This window comes from Mustela nigripes, chromosome 11, assembly GCF_022355385.1.
Source record: "Mustela nigripes isolate SB6536 chromosome 11, MUSNIG.SB6536, whole genome shotgun sequence".
NCBI classification, from domain to species: domain Eukaryota; kingdom Metazoa; phylum Chordata; class Mammalia; order Carnivora; family Mustelidae; genus Mustela; species Mustela nigripes.
This window is the reverse complement of record NC_081567.1, coordinates 3,612,255-3,628,028: the sequence shown is the minus strand read 5'-3', so window position 1 is coordinate 3,628,028 and position 15,774 is coordinate 3,612,255. Positions and strand designations below refer to the sequence as shown.

General features: G+C 46.4%; 1 protein-coding gene across 1 annotated transcript in view; it reads right to left on the bottom strand.

The window, feature by feature from the left end:
* Positions 1 to 15,212, bottom strand: part of WIPI2 (WD repeat domain, phosphoinositide interacting 2) — a 37,539-nt gene extending 22,327 nt beyond the window's left edge. The window contains exons 1-2 of the mRNA XM_059414344.1: positions 14,952 to 15,212; positions 8,364 to 8,446 (exon numbers count right to left, since the gene is read on the bottom strand). Coding sequence (XP_059270327.1) covers positions 8,364 to 8,446; positions 14,952 to 15,025 — 157 coding nt within the window. The 5' untranslated portion in view covers positions 15,026 to 15,212. The remainder of the gene's footprint in view (positions 1 to 8,363; positions 8,447 to 14,951) is intronic.
* Between the last annotated feature and the right edge of the window lie 562 nt (positions 15,213 to 15,774).

The following is a 15,774-nucleotide window of genomic DNA, read 5'->3' as shown; positions in this document are numbered from 1 at the left end:
TGGACATATGGTGCAGCTGTACCAACTTCCCTGTGTTTGAAAATGTCCATGAACAAAATGGTGGGAAGAAGACAGCATGTGTCATTCATCTGCTTAAATCTGAGTGTAGAGAAAGTGAACAAGTAGTGGGTTGGGGTGTTTGCTTATTTTTTCTACCAACTACAAATCTGAAAAAATTTTTAAAATTGTAATGGAGGAAAAAAAGTGGATGTAATTTTAGGATGTCTTTAAATGGGGGGATGCGGGAGTCATAAAGCTTTTTTCAACTGCAAATATTCATAAAAGAGAGCAGTATAATAAACCTCCTATACCCATCGCTTGAAACACATCTTATCTTTCTGCCATTTGGCTTCAACTATGTTTTTCTTCTCTGAAGTTTCGAAAAGAGGCTCATTATTATCTTGATATTTCACCCCAAATAATTCAGCAAGTCCCTCTAAATAACAAAGGACACGGGAAAACCATCTTCTCCAGCCCATGAATACAAATGAAAGATATCATAACATCAAAATGCATTCTAGGTCGATCAAGTATTTAATGTAAAACACAATACACCAAAGAACTAAAGACACCACCGGAGAATGTTGTTTTATGCACCCCTGATACAGGAAACGCCTGTCTGGAGCCTTTCTGGTGCTCCAAAGCATGGAAACCTTCAGACAGCGGACAAATCATCTGAGTAGGCAAAAACTCAAGACTCCAACCCGGCAAGAAGACCACAGACAACGTCAAAAAGCAAACAATCCGGGCGCCTGGGTGGCTCAGTGGGTTAAGCCTCTGCCTTTGGCTCGGGTCATGATCTCAGGGTCCTGGGATTGAGCCCCATCATCGGACTCTCTGCTCAGCAGGGAGCCTGTTTACTTCTCTCTCTCTGCCGGCCTCTCTGCCTACTTGTGGTCTCTGTCTGTCAAATGAATAAATAAAATCTTAAAAAAAAAAAAAAAAAAGCAAACAATCCAGGGGAAATATTTGCAACCTGCAACAAGTGGCTGATTTGCTTTTAAATCAGTCAAATGTATTTATTTATTACCAGACAAATAGTCCAGTAGAAAAACAGGCAAAGGAACTTTAAAAAACAAGAAAGAAACAAGCAGTTTAAAAAAAAAAAAAAAAGCACATGAAAAAAATAGAGTTCCATTTCAGGTACAATTTTAGAAACATAAAGGCAAATGAATGTATCTTTTAGCTCATTACTATGAATTTAGATCATTACTATGAATGTTTGATAATGCCCAGTGCCAAGGTCAGAACACAGGCACCCAGACCCTGTTAGTAAGAACCCTTTTCAAGGGCGAGTCGGCAGTATCTGTCCATTTATACATGTTCTTTTGTTGATCTCATCTTCCCAGCTCTGGTTTACGTGACCGCTCTACTCACAGTGGGCCAAAGAGAGATCTCACCCAGCAATTCCACTCGGACAGGTGTCTCTTGCCTCAAGAGGCAAGAAAACACGCGTCCACACGAACGCTCACAGCGGCACCATTTACAAGAGCCGAGAAGGAGAAGCCCCCCGGCATCCCGCAACAGAACATGGTGTGTCCGTGGAAGGGGGGATTGCTGGGCAGTAAAAGAAATGAGGTGCCAAGACAGGCTCCCACGTGGATAAACCTTGAAAACATTCAAAGTGAGAAAAGCTGGCCGGTCACACCGGACTCCGCTTATCTGAGCTGCCCAGGGCAGCCGTCGCGCCGTGGCAGAAAGCAGATAGGCCGCTGCAGGGAGGCGGCCAGTGGCCATGGAGGGACTCGGGGTTTCTTCTAGGGAGAACTAGGTCTTCAAGTTAGATTACGGTACGTTGTACAACTTAGGAAATGTATTAAAACCCACTGACTTGTACACTAAATCAGTGATTTTTACAGTATGTAAGTTACATCTTGAAAAAGCTGTTACACAGCACAGATGGGGCATCTGGGTGGCTCAGTTCTTAAGCATCTGCCTTTGGCTCAGGTCATGATCCCTGGGTCCTGGGATAGAGCTCTGCATCCGGCTCCCTGCTCAGCAGGAAGCCTGCTTCTCCCTCTCCCACTCCCCCTGCTTGTGCTCCCTTTCTTGCTGTGTCTCTCTCTGTCAAATTAAAATAAATAAAATCTTTTTAAAATAAGTAAATAAATAACAGCACAAACGATTGCAGAATTGGGATTCTGGCCAAAATGTTAAGATGCAAGGTAAGAAGTGTAGACAGCGGGGGTGGAGGGCGGACGCGAGTTGTTGGGTGGCACCTCCTGGCAGGGGTGGGGGTGGGTGGGGTCTTCTCGGAAACTCCAAGGCCCTGAATCCTAGAAACATCCTGCAGGCCTCGGGGGTCTCAGAAGCCATCACAGCTCTCATCAGACTTCCAAAGGAGCCGGGAACCAGGAAAAGCCCAAGGTCCTTGTGCAAAGGGCAGATGAGTTGGGTGACCTCGCAGCTAACCTGCTTCCGTCCCCACTTGGGAAGCGGCAACCACACACAAGGACTGGCCTTGGGGTGCCTTTCTGTCCTGCACCAAGGGTCTCCGCCTTTTCAGAAAGAAACACACCTTCATAACGCGCCCTGCCTTTCTGTGCTGTCGGTTAGGGCCAGTTAATTTTCTACTGCAGGATTCCAAGAGGCTCTGTAACATTCTTACAGGATACCTCACTCCCAAGAGCACCTTTAAACATGTACACACGGGCAGTCACTTCCCACTAAACCGAAGCAGACTCAACATGGCCCTCCCACGCAACTATAGCACACCAGCCATCAACCCATAACCCAAGGGCCCTGCATCCAATGAACGCGGGATAAAGAAGGCTAAATGTCTGTGATTCTTCAAGGTGGCCTGCCACGGAGACTCCAGACCCGATAAACACTCCCCTGACCCACCAACCCCTAAGAAAGTCTGAACGTAAACCTCAGTGACCTCAGGTGTTGCTGAAAGCTTGGTCTTCAAGGCCCATTCTAGGAGGCCTTGGCTACAGTTTCCAACAAATGTTCTTCCCAGAGACTGCCCATCTGAAACTTCATTTAAGAACGCCAATTACTTGATTTAAAAAAGAATGCTGTTTTGCTTCTGCAGGTGCTGCTTTGAGCTGACAAGGATAAAACTTCTAGAAACCAGGAAGAGACAAGACGCACGTCCAAACGAGGCACATCTGCCAGACACCTGCAGCTGTACGGAGAGGCAAGAGCCCGCTCTTTATCACAATGGATTTAGGCAGAGAAAGGCCGCTGGATTTCTTCCCCTAAGATCCAAAACCATGTTTCATGGAAATGAATATTCCAACCAGGGTTGTCTGTCAAATCGGAACGATCTCAAGAGCACCATTTCTCAGACCTTCAGGGGCAGGTGACGGCCTGTAGGGTCGATGACGGTGAGTCTTCAGATGACAGGTGCTCTATGTCTGGACGTCCGGCTGGTGACAAAGCAGGGGCCGGTCACCTTTGTGCAGGTCAGAACAGTCCGCATAAACTCGATTTCAGAGCTCAATGCTCCCTGAGGTATGTTTTCTTAGCTCAGACACTTAAAAACGCAAACATACACAATGCAGAATGTGAAAAAGCCAACTTTTCCTCCCAACTTATGGGCTACTCTACAAATGACATCTACACACTCTTTATTTTGTCTACGGGGGAAGGATTTCACTTCAATCCTGTTTCAGGGAAGGGAGATCAACATATCTGCATGTTATGTACTTATCTCCACACACACAAGGGATAGAGAGTGGAGAGAGACAGAGAGAGAGAATGACAGGACAAAAGGGCATGGGCACAAACAACAGGAAATACATACACAGGAGTTCCTGCAGCTTCAGAAATTACAATATAGACGGGGAAAAAAAATCTTCCACTATTTCTGGGGGAAAGGCTTTTTTGTTTGTTTGTTTAAATCACCAGCAGAAGAACGAGCAGTTGTTCATTCTGTTCTTCCCAAGACCAGTTCTGGCTCATTCTTTCTGTGACAGCAACAGTAACCGAGAGCAAAGATCTGAGTTTGTGAAACGCAGCTGAGATTACGAGCCTGCACGAAACCTCGAAGCATCACGTGTATTCTTTGCTCTGGGTCTATTTGTAGAAAAATTCCAGAAACCAATCTTTTTTTTTTTTTAAAGATTTTATTTATTTGTCAGAGAGACAGAGAGGGAGCGAGAGCGAGCACAGGCAGACAGAGTGGCAGGCAGAGACAGAGGGAGAAGCAGGCTCCCTGCCGAGCAAGGAGCCCAATGTGGGACTCTTGATCCCAGGACCCTGGGATCATGACCTGAGCCGAAGACAGCTGCTTAACCAACTAAGCCACCCAGGCGTCCCCAGAAACCAATCTTGATTCGGTAGCTGACCTGTTTCGGAACAGACATTCTTTGATTCTTTGATCTACTCAATAAAAGTGTGTGTGGGAGGGGCGCCAGTTGGTTGAACATCTGCCTTCGGCTCAGGTCATGATCCCAGGGTCCTGGGATCCAGCCCTACATCGGGCTCCCTGCTTGGTGGGAAATCTGCTTCTCCCTTTCCCACTCCCCCTGCTTGTGTTCCCTCTCTCACTGTTTCTCTCTGTCAAATAAATAAATAAAATCTTAAAAAAAAAAAAAGAAAGAAAGTATGCAAGAGAGAGGAGAGTTGGACACCATTCCAGGAGAAAAAGAATTTTATCACTTCCCGTTTAAAGTATTAACCCTTAAAAAAATTCTTTGTTTTCATCACCTATTTCTAAGGGTCAAAGTTCACTGAGAAGATCAAAGAAATCTTCCACCTTACCATGTTGGTCACTAAATACCCACTCTTTTTACAGTATTATCAAGACATCACGTTTTGTTCCACCAAAAACCTTTTAAAAAAAAAAATGAGGCACCAAGAATCAGTAAATAAAGTTCAAGGGAACAGATGAGTGCTGGGGGTGGGGGATTCTACGGATTTCAAAGCAGGTGACTGACCCTAGTCACTACAGCCGCACTTTCACTGCACAATTCAGGGGCTCACTGGGGCGGAGAGTTAGTAAATGTTTTAGTCATTCATAAAAACCCGATGGAATTCAGAGATCAGGCTACCCTTCTTTGAAGAAATCCCCTGCAGGGAACAATCTCTGTGAGACCATGGGAAGGTGACCAGTTTGGAGATTTTTTTCAAACTACTGACAGCCACCTGAGATAAGCAAGCACACGAGTTCCCAGCCGTTTTATCACCCAGATCGCATCTTCGAGCTTCATACAAGAAAAGAGGCTTTTTGAAAAGAAGATTTAGTAATCATCAGCAGGCCAAGTCTGAAAACAAAAAAAGGAGTAAACTCTAAGGCAACCCACAGGAAATATGAGTCAGAAACACTGGAGAGCTCCTGGGGGAAGGCCTGGGTGCTAGCCTTTGGGGCAGCAACAACCATCGGAGAGCAGAGAAGTCCGCCACTCCACTGATGGAGGGGAGGGGTCACCCGAAGGGCTACTGAGGAGAGGGGGCCGAGGCCTGGAGGGAGGCTGTAAACCCTCTCCCCTAGGGGCAGACCACAAGAACTCCTCCATCTCAAGCAACAGCAGAAGAAGTGACATTTCCCCGACGTCTTCGTCTTATGCAACAGGGGTGGGAGGTGGTATCTGTGTCTGTGCTTGTTGCCATGTCTCCAGCCTAACACTGGACACAGATCCATGTATTCTGTTGTCTCTCTCCACTTAACCACAAGTGTCAAGGGGACAGGAACATGGCCGCTACCGCATCTCCATGCGCAGGATAGGGCCCAGCACACAGCAGGTCCCTGAGAGGTGTTCATGGAGTGAATGGAACCAAGAACGAAGGAGAAGCCTGCTGGCCCTACCCGCCCCACCTCCCCCTTCTTCAGAGCTATCGGCAGGCAGAGAATTCCAGAATGGAACACCAGACCATCAAGAAAGCCAAGTTGGCAGCACTGGAATAGTTGCTCAGGAGGGAGATACTGACATTGTTAATAAGGAAGAAATCCGGTGGTACAACTGCACACTCACGGAGCTGAAATGCCAAGTATTCAGTCTCTCCCTGAATGCACACCCCATGTGACCAATTACAAGTATGCTGTGTGGACAGCTCCTAATTCTCTAATAAGGATTCTTAACAGAGGTCAGGCCACAGGCAGGTTTCGGGGCTGCTTATCATAGAAAGAGAAAATACTTACAAACTGCATGTCCTGGGGCTCCTGGGTGGCTCAGTGGGTTAAGCCTCTGCCTTCGGCTCAGGTCATGGTCTCAGGGTCCTGGGATCGAGCCCCACATCGGGCTCTCTGCTCGGCAGGGAGCCTGCTTCCCCCTCTCTCTCTGCCTGCCTCTCTGTCTACTTGTGATCTCTCTCTGTCAAATAAATAAAATCTTCAAACAAAACACCCACATGTCTGACGAAGAACTAGTATCCAGAATATAAAAAGAACTCTCTTGGGACGCCTGGGTGGCTCAGTTGGTTAAGCGGCTGCCTTCGGCTCAGGTCATGATCCCAGCGTCCTGGGATCGAGTCCCACATCGGGCTCCTTGCTTGGCAGGGAGCCTGCTTCTCCCTCTGCCTCTGCCTGCCACTCTGTCTGCCTGTGCTTGCTCTCGCTTCTCTCTCTATGACAAATAAATAAATAAAATCTTTAAAAAAAAAAAAAAACTCTCAAAACTCAACATCAAAAAAGAAAAACCGAAATAATCCCATGAGAACATGGGCGAAAACATGGACATTTCACTAAAGAGAATATGCGTGTGGCAAATAAGCATGTGAAAAGACACTCCACGTCATTAGCTGTTAAGGAAAAGCCCATCAGAAGCACAATGAGAACCGCACTGCTGATACCTATCAGGATGGCCACAGTGAAAAAAACAGTGATTAACACCAAATGCCAGCAAAGACAGAGGAAGTGGATCTCTCATACATGGTCAGTGAGAAGGTAAAACGGTACAGCTACCTGGAAAATACGTAGGCAGCTTCTTTAAAAAGAAAGAAAAAAAAATGGGGGGTGCCATATGGCCCAGCATATATTCTTAGGTATCTATTCCAGAAAGATAGAAACTTACATCCACCCAAAGCTCTGTTCACAGCAGCTTTATCTGTAATCGCCAAAAACCGGAGTCAGCCCAGCTGCCCTTCAACAGCGGACTGGTAAACTGTGGTCCAGCCATACCCATGGAATACTTCTCAGTCATAAAAAAGGAATTACCAACACACACACAACAGCTTGGCTGAATTTCCAGAGAATTATGCTAAGTAAAAAAAAGCAAACCCCAAAAGGTTATAATCTTCCATTCACATGGCATTTTTGAAATGACAAAATCTAAGTAACAGAGAACAGATCTGTGATCAGCCAGGATTGGGGTGGGGGACAGAAGGAAGACAAGTATGGTCATAAAAGGACAGCAGGAAGAATCCCACCGTGTCAGAACTTTCTAGAATCTTGCTTTTGGTAGAACAGGAACGTGCAAGGGCGTTAAGACCGTACAGAACTTATAAAAACTCACGCGTGTACAAGCAGAACTGGGGAAACCCGAATGGGAGCGACAGGTCCCGTCAATGTTGCTCTCCTGGCAGTTGACGCTACCCTGCGCTTTCACACAACGCTATCACTGCGGTAAACTGGGAAAAGGGTGTAAGGCATCTGTATTATTCCCGACATTTGCACATAAATCCAATCACTTCAATCTAAAAGAGGTCACGTTTTTCAAAACAAAAATAAAGAACAAAGTGTATTACAAGCTCGCCTCTATAAAACGAAACCACACACAAAACCAAAAATATACCTTTACGTGTATGTTACATGTGTGTAACTACGTTAAGTGCATAGGAAATAAGTTATGTATGTAGGAAGAGCCCCAAGCTTTCTAGTGTATTCACTCTGGGGAGGAGGTGTCTGTACCTCCCATGCAATCTCCAAGCATGACTTACACAGACACACACACACGAAAACCAAAGAAACTCAGGTCTGAGATGAAGCAGTCTATGTAAAGTCACAAGTGAGTGACTGAGCATGAAGTCAAAGCTCACACAACCCTTCCACAGTCCCGTATCGCTTCTGACATGTGGGTGACCCGACTGCCAGAAGACGACAACAGAAGAAAATAAATCATTCCTACAGCAGCTGTGAGGTTTTCCATTTTCTGGAAGCCCTTTAGAACAGAAACCAAAATGGTTTACATAATGGCATTTAAAGTGGGGAGGAATGACAGAATAATACATACAACATGGTATCATGTGTTAGAAAAAACCACCCATAAAACAAATGTTTCTATGCGTACCCGTGGAAGTACGCGCACGCATAGACCTTGGAGGACACGTACCATCTGTGGGGATCGAGGGATGAGAAGAACACTGGTCAAGGGGTCTCGGGGCTTCAATCACAGTGTCAGAATTTGAGAATGCATTCCAATTCAAGTATCATTTGTCTTTTTTTTTTAAGAAGGGGGAAAAATAAAACAAACACTTACTGCATTCATAGATCTGTTCCAGCTTATCCACAGAAGAAAGGGAGAAAAATTTATAACCGGACTTACTACCAACAGCTAGGGACCTGCAAAAAAGCCAAATCAGAAATAAGAGCTGATACGTGTAGACAGTGATAATGCACAAACTAGCTCCAAGTTACCAACCAGCAACCACCAACTCTACCAAAAATTTGCACCAATCATTTCAGAGAGTTAGCGGCAGGTGAGTGGTGGCTGAGCAGGAAAGGGGAAAGGGGCAGGGCGAGATGGCCCGGCTCACAGCCAGGGAAAGAAGGTCAGCGAAGTCCAGGCAGTATTCTTGTCTAAAGCCTACAAAACCTTAAAGATAAATGCGACAAATGAATGGAAGTAATCGGCCCTAGGTCAATGAGCCCTTCGGGGCAGAGTGGGGTGTCTCAGGTGATCTCACCTACATGCCAGTCCAAAGGCTAAATAAGCTGACGCCCCAAACTTTAAGCGAAGACAAGGACAGCGCAGGGGACGAGGACACCCTTCGGCCTTTGGGCCAGACCCCAGCAAATGCAGTTCGACCACCTGTGTTACGCCCGGGCCGGACAGTGGGTTGGAAATAAAACGGAGCAAAGAGCGAACTTAGAATCTGGCAGCAGCCTGCACAGCTGACCTATGAAGAAGAGGTGAAGCCACTCACACCGGACACCAGCCCCCAGGTGGTGGCTGAGAGGCCTCAAGGGACCTCGCGGGCCCTCCAGGCCCCCAGCACAGGAGCCGGGGGGCCCTCCATGAGGGTTTTCCTCCTTGGACGATACTACCCGCTGGAACGTGACTGAGCGCAGGAAACAAACAAACAAACAAACAAACAAACAGAAGAAAGCACAGCTCTGAGACACAGAAGATGCGCCAAGGAAGTAGGAAGCGTGGGACATGCGAGGAAGTGGCCACTGGAACCGCTGTGAATTGTATCTGGGAGGGCGTGGAGACAAGCAGGGGCAGGAGACAAAGCAGAAGACCAGGAGGATCTGCACCAAGAGAAAAACCAGGGCCCCGCTAATGGCCAGTTCACCTATTAAAAACCTTATTAAAAACTCGAGATTTCCAACCTCTCTTTCATCCATATGCAGGAGGAGAGTACATTCTAAGAACGGAGCTGCTTATAAGCACTATTAAATTTTTAAGCTGTAATGGGTTTATACATCTTAGATGTATAAAGAACAACAAAACTCCTACCAGTCTGTTTTGGGGGGGGGGGGATACTTCACTGTACTGAATTAATTGTATCAATGAAGTGATTAGGTATTGTTACCTGTAAATATTTTGAAAAGCAATAAGGTGCCAATAAAAAAAAAATAGAAGAATACTTAGGAAAGCTAAGAATAGACAAACTCTCAGCAATCTACAACTTTTGGGAAGTTGGGTGTTTGGGAGAATGTTTTCCAGATAACTAATGGTTGCTATTATTAAGCACCAACACCTCCCCCCTACCATTTCTGATTAAAAAATGAGAAAAAGGGGGCACCTGGGTGCCCTAGTGGGTTAAAGCCTCTGCCTTCGGCTCAGGTCATGATCCCAGGGTCCTGGAATCAAGCCCCGCATCAGGCTCTCTGTTCAGCGGGGAGCCTGCTTCCGCCTCTCTCTCTCTGCCTGCCTCTCAGTCTACTTGTGATCTCTGTCTGTCAAACAAATAAATAAAATCTTTTAAAATTAAAAAAAAAAAAAAAGGAGAAAAAGTCGCTCTTGTACTATATGCTTTCCTGTGTTCCTATCACAAGGGGATGGGAAATTCTTAACATTTTCCGGGGCTCCCATCATTAAACTTACCCTACTATTACAATACAGTGACCCTTTCAGATGCTAGCAAGGAGTTGAGGGTTTTGTGTACTGACCTCAGATGGCCAGGCTATAGTGCTGAGTTTCTAAATACATTTTCCACCTTTTGTTCTGCTGACAGGTGTCACTTCCTTGTGGCCCTGCCCCCGGCATCAACAGCCCCTCTCCCATTCTAATTTCTTGTTGACTTAGGAACCAAATCACCAAGCTTATTGGCCTTATATATAAAAGAAGCTTAGAGAGGGTTTCTTTCATGGGCAGAGTTAAGGAGCTTTAACTAGTTAATGAGAACATGGATTTTGATGCTGTGCTCCTAACAGAAGAATCTGTCAAAACTGGGCTTTGAGGATGCCTGGGTGGCTCAGTGGGTTAAGCCTCTGCCTTCGACTCAGGTCTTGATCTCAGGGTCCTGGGAAGCCTGCTTCCCCCTCTCTCTCTGCCTGCCTCTCTACCTGCTTGTGATCTCTCTCTCTCTCTGTCAAATAAATAAATAAATAAAATCTTAAAAAAACAAAACAAAACTGGGCTTTGGTGATCAAACATCAGAACTTAGATGTTCTTACAGATATTCCGAAGCTGATTTAGGATATTAAACACCTTCGCTAGAATTTTAATTGTACGGTTTACAAAACCTCAGTCAGCCAAAAATGTAACCAAAAATATTTCAGTTATTTCAATTATTTTTTGACATGCATATATACTATAATACGAATGCATACTTTATCAATAAAGGTAGATTTTTTTAAAGGGTGGTAACACCAGCAATCAGGTTCGTACATCCCTCTTTGGGGAATGGTCCTGTTTTTAATAATTTCTCATGATTTGCCTGACCATACAATGGCAGACATATTAATGGGAGAGGCAGAGTAACAGAGAAGTTTGAGATTTCCTCCTTAAATAATCTTATTCCCCAATAAACGTTTGTGTGTGTGTGTGTGTGTGTGAGAGAGAGAGAGAGATCTTTTATTGACAAAGGGAAAACCCAGCTCACTATAATAGAAAAAAGGACAGATCTACTCAAGCCCCTACTTCACTACTACACCCCTGCCTTCAGAGGCACCTGCTGTCAAAATTGAGACCTCCATTATATACCCTGGAGACAAGGTCCAAGTCCTCTGCTAGGATGGGAGAGGGAGTGCTTCTGGAACATGCTTGGGGCCAATCCTCTGTATTGTCATCCTGTCCCCCTGTATCCCACTTCTGGAGCTTCCCTAGACTGCCAATCCTGAGCCTGGGGATTCTGCAGTTTAAACTAGGCTGGCTCTCTACTTTCTCCACTAGCAATTTGGGAGCCACGTTCCTTTACTACTTGTTAGCTGCCAAAATATTGTTGCTAGTGACTCCTTCCTTACCAGTTTCAACCTTTTTAAAAATATCTTTTGGTATTTTACTGGTTGACATTTGTAGTAGGGTTTTGGGAGGGAGCCAAAATAAAGGCTCCTGTCTGACCCACCCTCTTTAACTGCAAGTCTGTCACTAAATTTAAACTTGAGTGTCCACTATCTAAAAGACAGTGATGCCACTAAAAACAAAACAAAACAACAACAACAAAAAAACCCCTCAAATGTGAATCAGATCTCTTTCTTAACTCCTTTTTTCTTTTCTTTGCCTTCTTATCAGTAATTAGTCCCGAAAAGCTTTCCCTTTCCGTCACCTTCTTACTTGATTAAAGGGTTGCATAGCATCCGTCCACACCCATAAAAAGGAAACCACCTGAACTGCTGACCTTGGGCCCTAGCTTGTAAGCTAATCGAGCAGCAGGCCCTTCCCTCAGCTCACAGATTTCCAGCCTAGATCTCCACCTCCATAGTCCCACAGCCTTGAAAATTCCACAGGAGCCAAAGCAGAATTCACCCTTTGTCCCCAGATTGAAACTTCCTCTAACCTTTCCCCCATAATGGAATCACTATTCACCCCAAACCCAAACGAGGGATTTGGGAGTAACCTTAACTGCCCTGCACTTTCCACATCCCACAAGTCACACCAAGTCCCAACGGCTGACCAGGTTGCTCTCCACGGGCCACTGCTGTTGGACAATATCCTCCTGGGTGACTGTCCTGCCTTCCTCCAACACACTCTCTACCCAGCAGGCAGAATAACCTAAAACTTTAAGGCTGAAGGATCCTTAAAATCAATCCACAACCAAACCTCTCAATTTATTGATGAGGAGAAAGTGGAGACTAGTGACTTTCCCAGAATAATTGCTGTAACCTAGAAGAATCTCATTTAAACAAGCATCTCTATAACTTTTCTGGACACTAACAACAACAATGCTACAAACGAAAAACTTGGAAAACCAAGTCCCTTCCTTTCATCTGCCCCTTTTGGAGTATTGTTTAAAACAGACATTGCCCAACTACGGGCTTCCCACAAGCTAAGTGGCATCTGATGGAGGACTTCAGTCCTTGACATTTTCATTTAAGTGACACTCTGCCACTTAATAGTTTGTTAACTTCAATTTCAAAAGCCAAAAATCCCTCCAAAATAGACCTTCCACACTGTTACTTCCAGAAACTAGGATTGGAACTAACTACACAATAAGTGACTGAGATCAGCTGTTTTAGTGCTTTCAGTGCTCTTGCTTAAGAACAAAACAAAACAAAACAAAACAAAAACAAAACAAAACTTATTCATACTTTCAGGGAAAGAATCCTAGAAAAATGAGCACACTTTCTGGACAAAAAAAGCAGGCTATAGCTAGCTATACAAGGAGTATTCTTTGTTAAGCCTTCCTGCGTAACATACACCTATTCTACAAAGTGAAATGGCTTCCAGATTTTCTCACTCAATACAGTGGATGTGGATCCCACACCAATCACCTTTGTCTTGTGAAAAACTGTGTTCCTCTATAGTTTCTAGAGATGGATAAGGGAGGCAAAGGGGTAAACCGTGCAGCCTTTCCTCAGGAACTCCTGTGTTTCTTTAAGACAAACTATAGTCATTTTAACTGATAAACTTCTAGTATAATCCTAACTTACCCTTAACAATTTATATTCATACTATATCAAGGTCTCTGGCAAGTCCAAATTAGGACACAGAAATCTCAGAAATCTCTTGAACTTCAGGACCCACTGAGGAGTGAGGAAGCACATGATTTTCAAGTGTGAAAAGGTCTAATTTCAAGCCAGACTGATACAGTCTATTATATATGGGATTTGTAGCCCATTTGAAATGAGAGCCAAAGAGAACACATTCTCATATTTTATTTACTTTCAAATAAACAATGGGTAGTGAAAACCTGAAAAAAAAAAAAAAGGTATAAAATGTTTTGGAAATTCACTAATTTATACAAGACATAAAAACAACTACTAAGCTACCACTTCTTACCGATCTCAAAATACTAAGGGCTGAAAAACCAAATCACAGATGGTTTGAAATGCTCTATTTGCTTCTTGGATGAATATAATATAGTCTATCCCAATTACAACCATGTGCAACAGGTTGTCCAAGATGTTTCTGTTGTACTGGTTTTTGGTCACACAGTATGCTTATATATCTGGCAGTTATTGCTACAGTATGACTTCTAAATTCACTGTCCTCAAACTCCTACCTTTTAGGTAGAAAAGACAGTGGGGAAAGGTTGGGAAGATCACTGGCAAAGAAGTCAGTCCCATCCCCCACTCCACTATTGGCCAAGTGGAAGATCCAAGTACAGCTCTGGACCTCTGTGAACTTCAGGTTCCTCACCTGCAGTCCCTGAAGAAGACTGGCTTCCTTTCCACCCTCAGTGGGGTTCCCTTGCCGGACCCTCTGCACTAACCTCCCAAATCTGGGGAGATGCTGCTGAGCACCTGCTGCTTGCCCTTCCACAATGAACTTTTCATTAAAAAAAATTTTTTTTCTACTTTGCTGATACCATTCAGCCAGTAACAACTCAATCAACTACTTACTATGAAGCCAATGACCCATTCCTCCTCACTTACATCACTTCCTCTTACTCACTTCCCAAGATGGCTCTTCTCCCTTCCAGTTCCACAACTCCTCCTTCCTTCTCCAGAAACTTCATCTATTAACTATCCTCACAGGTCACCCACACAGCCTCCGAAGAATCAGCCTCAAACCCACATGGGTTTGGACAAACACCGTTCCAAACCTTGGGTGGGCATCAGTGGCCGCTCTTCCCCTTGGGACATCCCCAGGATGTCCCTCTGGGCTCAGTTTCTCCCCAGATCAGAGGCCAGGGTTATTGCTAAATCTGTTTCTTGCTTGGGCAGGACATCAAAGTCACCTAAAAAAGAACAGCGAGACAAGAAGTAAAAGAAAGCAAAGAAGGGAAAGAGGCCCTAAGATGAGGCGACTAGGAGAAGGTCCTGAAGAAGGGAAAGAGTGGAGGAAGAGGGCTGACGAAGAAGGGGAGGTGGACTACAGGAAGAAACGCACTCTCACCGCTTCGGAAGCGTCTGAGACAACAGGTCAAGCCACAAAGTTGTGCCCCAACTTTGTGAGAAGGGAGGTCCCACAGGGTAAAGCAACCTCTCGGTGGGTGGGTGCAACACCTCCCTATCTCCATCACTTTCCCCGCCCAGAGATCGCAGCTCCAGCGCAGCGCGCGGAGGGTCCCCGAGCAGAGCGCCCCTCCCTCCACGCTCCGGGCCCGCCCCCAGGGGCGCCCCCGCCCTCCCCGGCCTCCACGCCGAACCTCCAAGGCCCGATCTCGGGCCCGGGCCCGGCCTCGGCCTCCGGGTCGGGGTCCCGCCCGCTCCAGCCCCGGCCCCAGGCTCCCGCCCGTCCCGACGCCAGGCCGCGGCCCCAGGCCCCGGCCCCCCGATGCCCGCCCGGCCTTACGTGTTGTCCTGGTTGAAGTTGGCGAAGAGCAGCTGGCCGGCGCCGGCCTCGCCGCTCTGACTCGCCAGGTTCATGGTGGGCGCGCGGCGGGCGGGCCCGGCCCGGGGCTCGCGCGCGGGAGGGCGTGTCGGGTGCGCTCAGGGTCGGCGCCGGGCCCCGCTCGCCGCCTCGCTGGCCGCAGCTGGCTGCCCGGGGATCAACCGCCGCCTCATCCCGTGCCCGCTCTTGTTTATGCTCCGGAGCCGGGGCACTCTGCGCGCCTGCGCGGCCCCGCCTCCTCGGCGCACGGCCTCCCCCACGGCGCAGGCGTACTGCGGAGGTCCCGCCCCTTCACCTCTGGCCGGCGCCTGGGGTTCTGGTCGAACACGCGCACGCGTGGGGACGCGCCGGCCGGGCTTGCTGGCGGACCCAGGGCGGCGCATGCGCATGGAGAAGACTAGGTGCTCGGTACACTCCATCACTTTATCCATATTAAAAGGGCCCGCCATGTGCCAGTCGTGCTAAATATTTATGTACAGCATCTTATCTGATGCTTACAGCAATGCTACTTAGAGAACACTGCATTCCCATTTTACAGATTTGAAAACTGAAGCTCAGAAAGACTAACCTCTTTGCCGAGTGCTGGATCCGAGAACAGAAACCCCTTTCCTCAAGGCCCACGCGGAGGAGTCCACCTTATACATATTCATACATTAAATAATATTTAGGAAGTACTTTCCATGTGAACTAAATGGGTCTCCTTTCCCTTAGAGAAATTACAGATTACTTGTAATTAAACACAATTACAAGCCGGGGTACAAGAGAGAGCTTATAATGAGGTCGC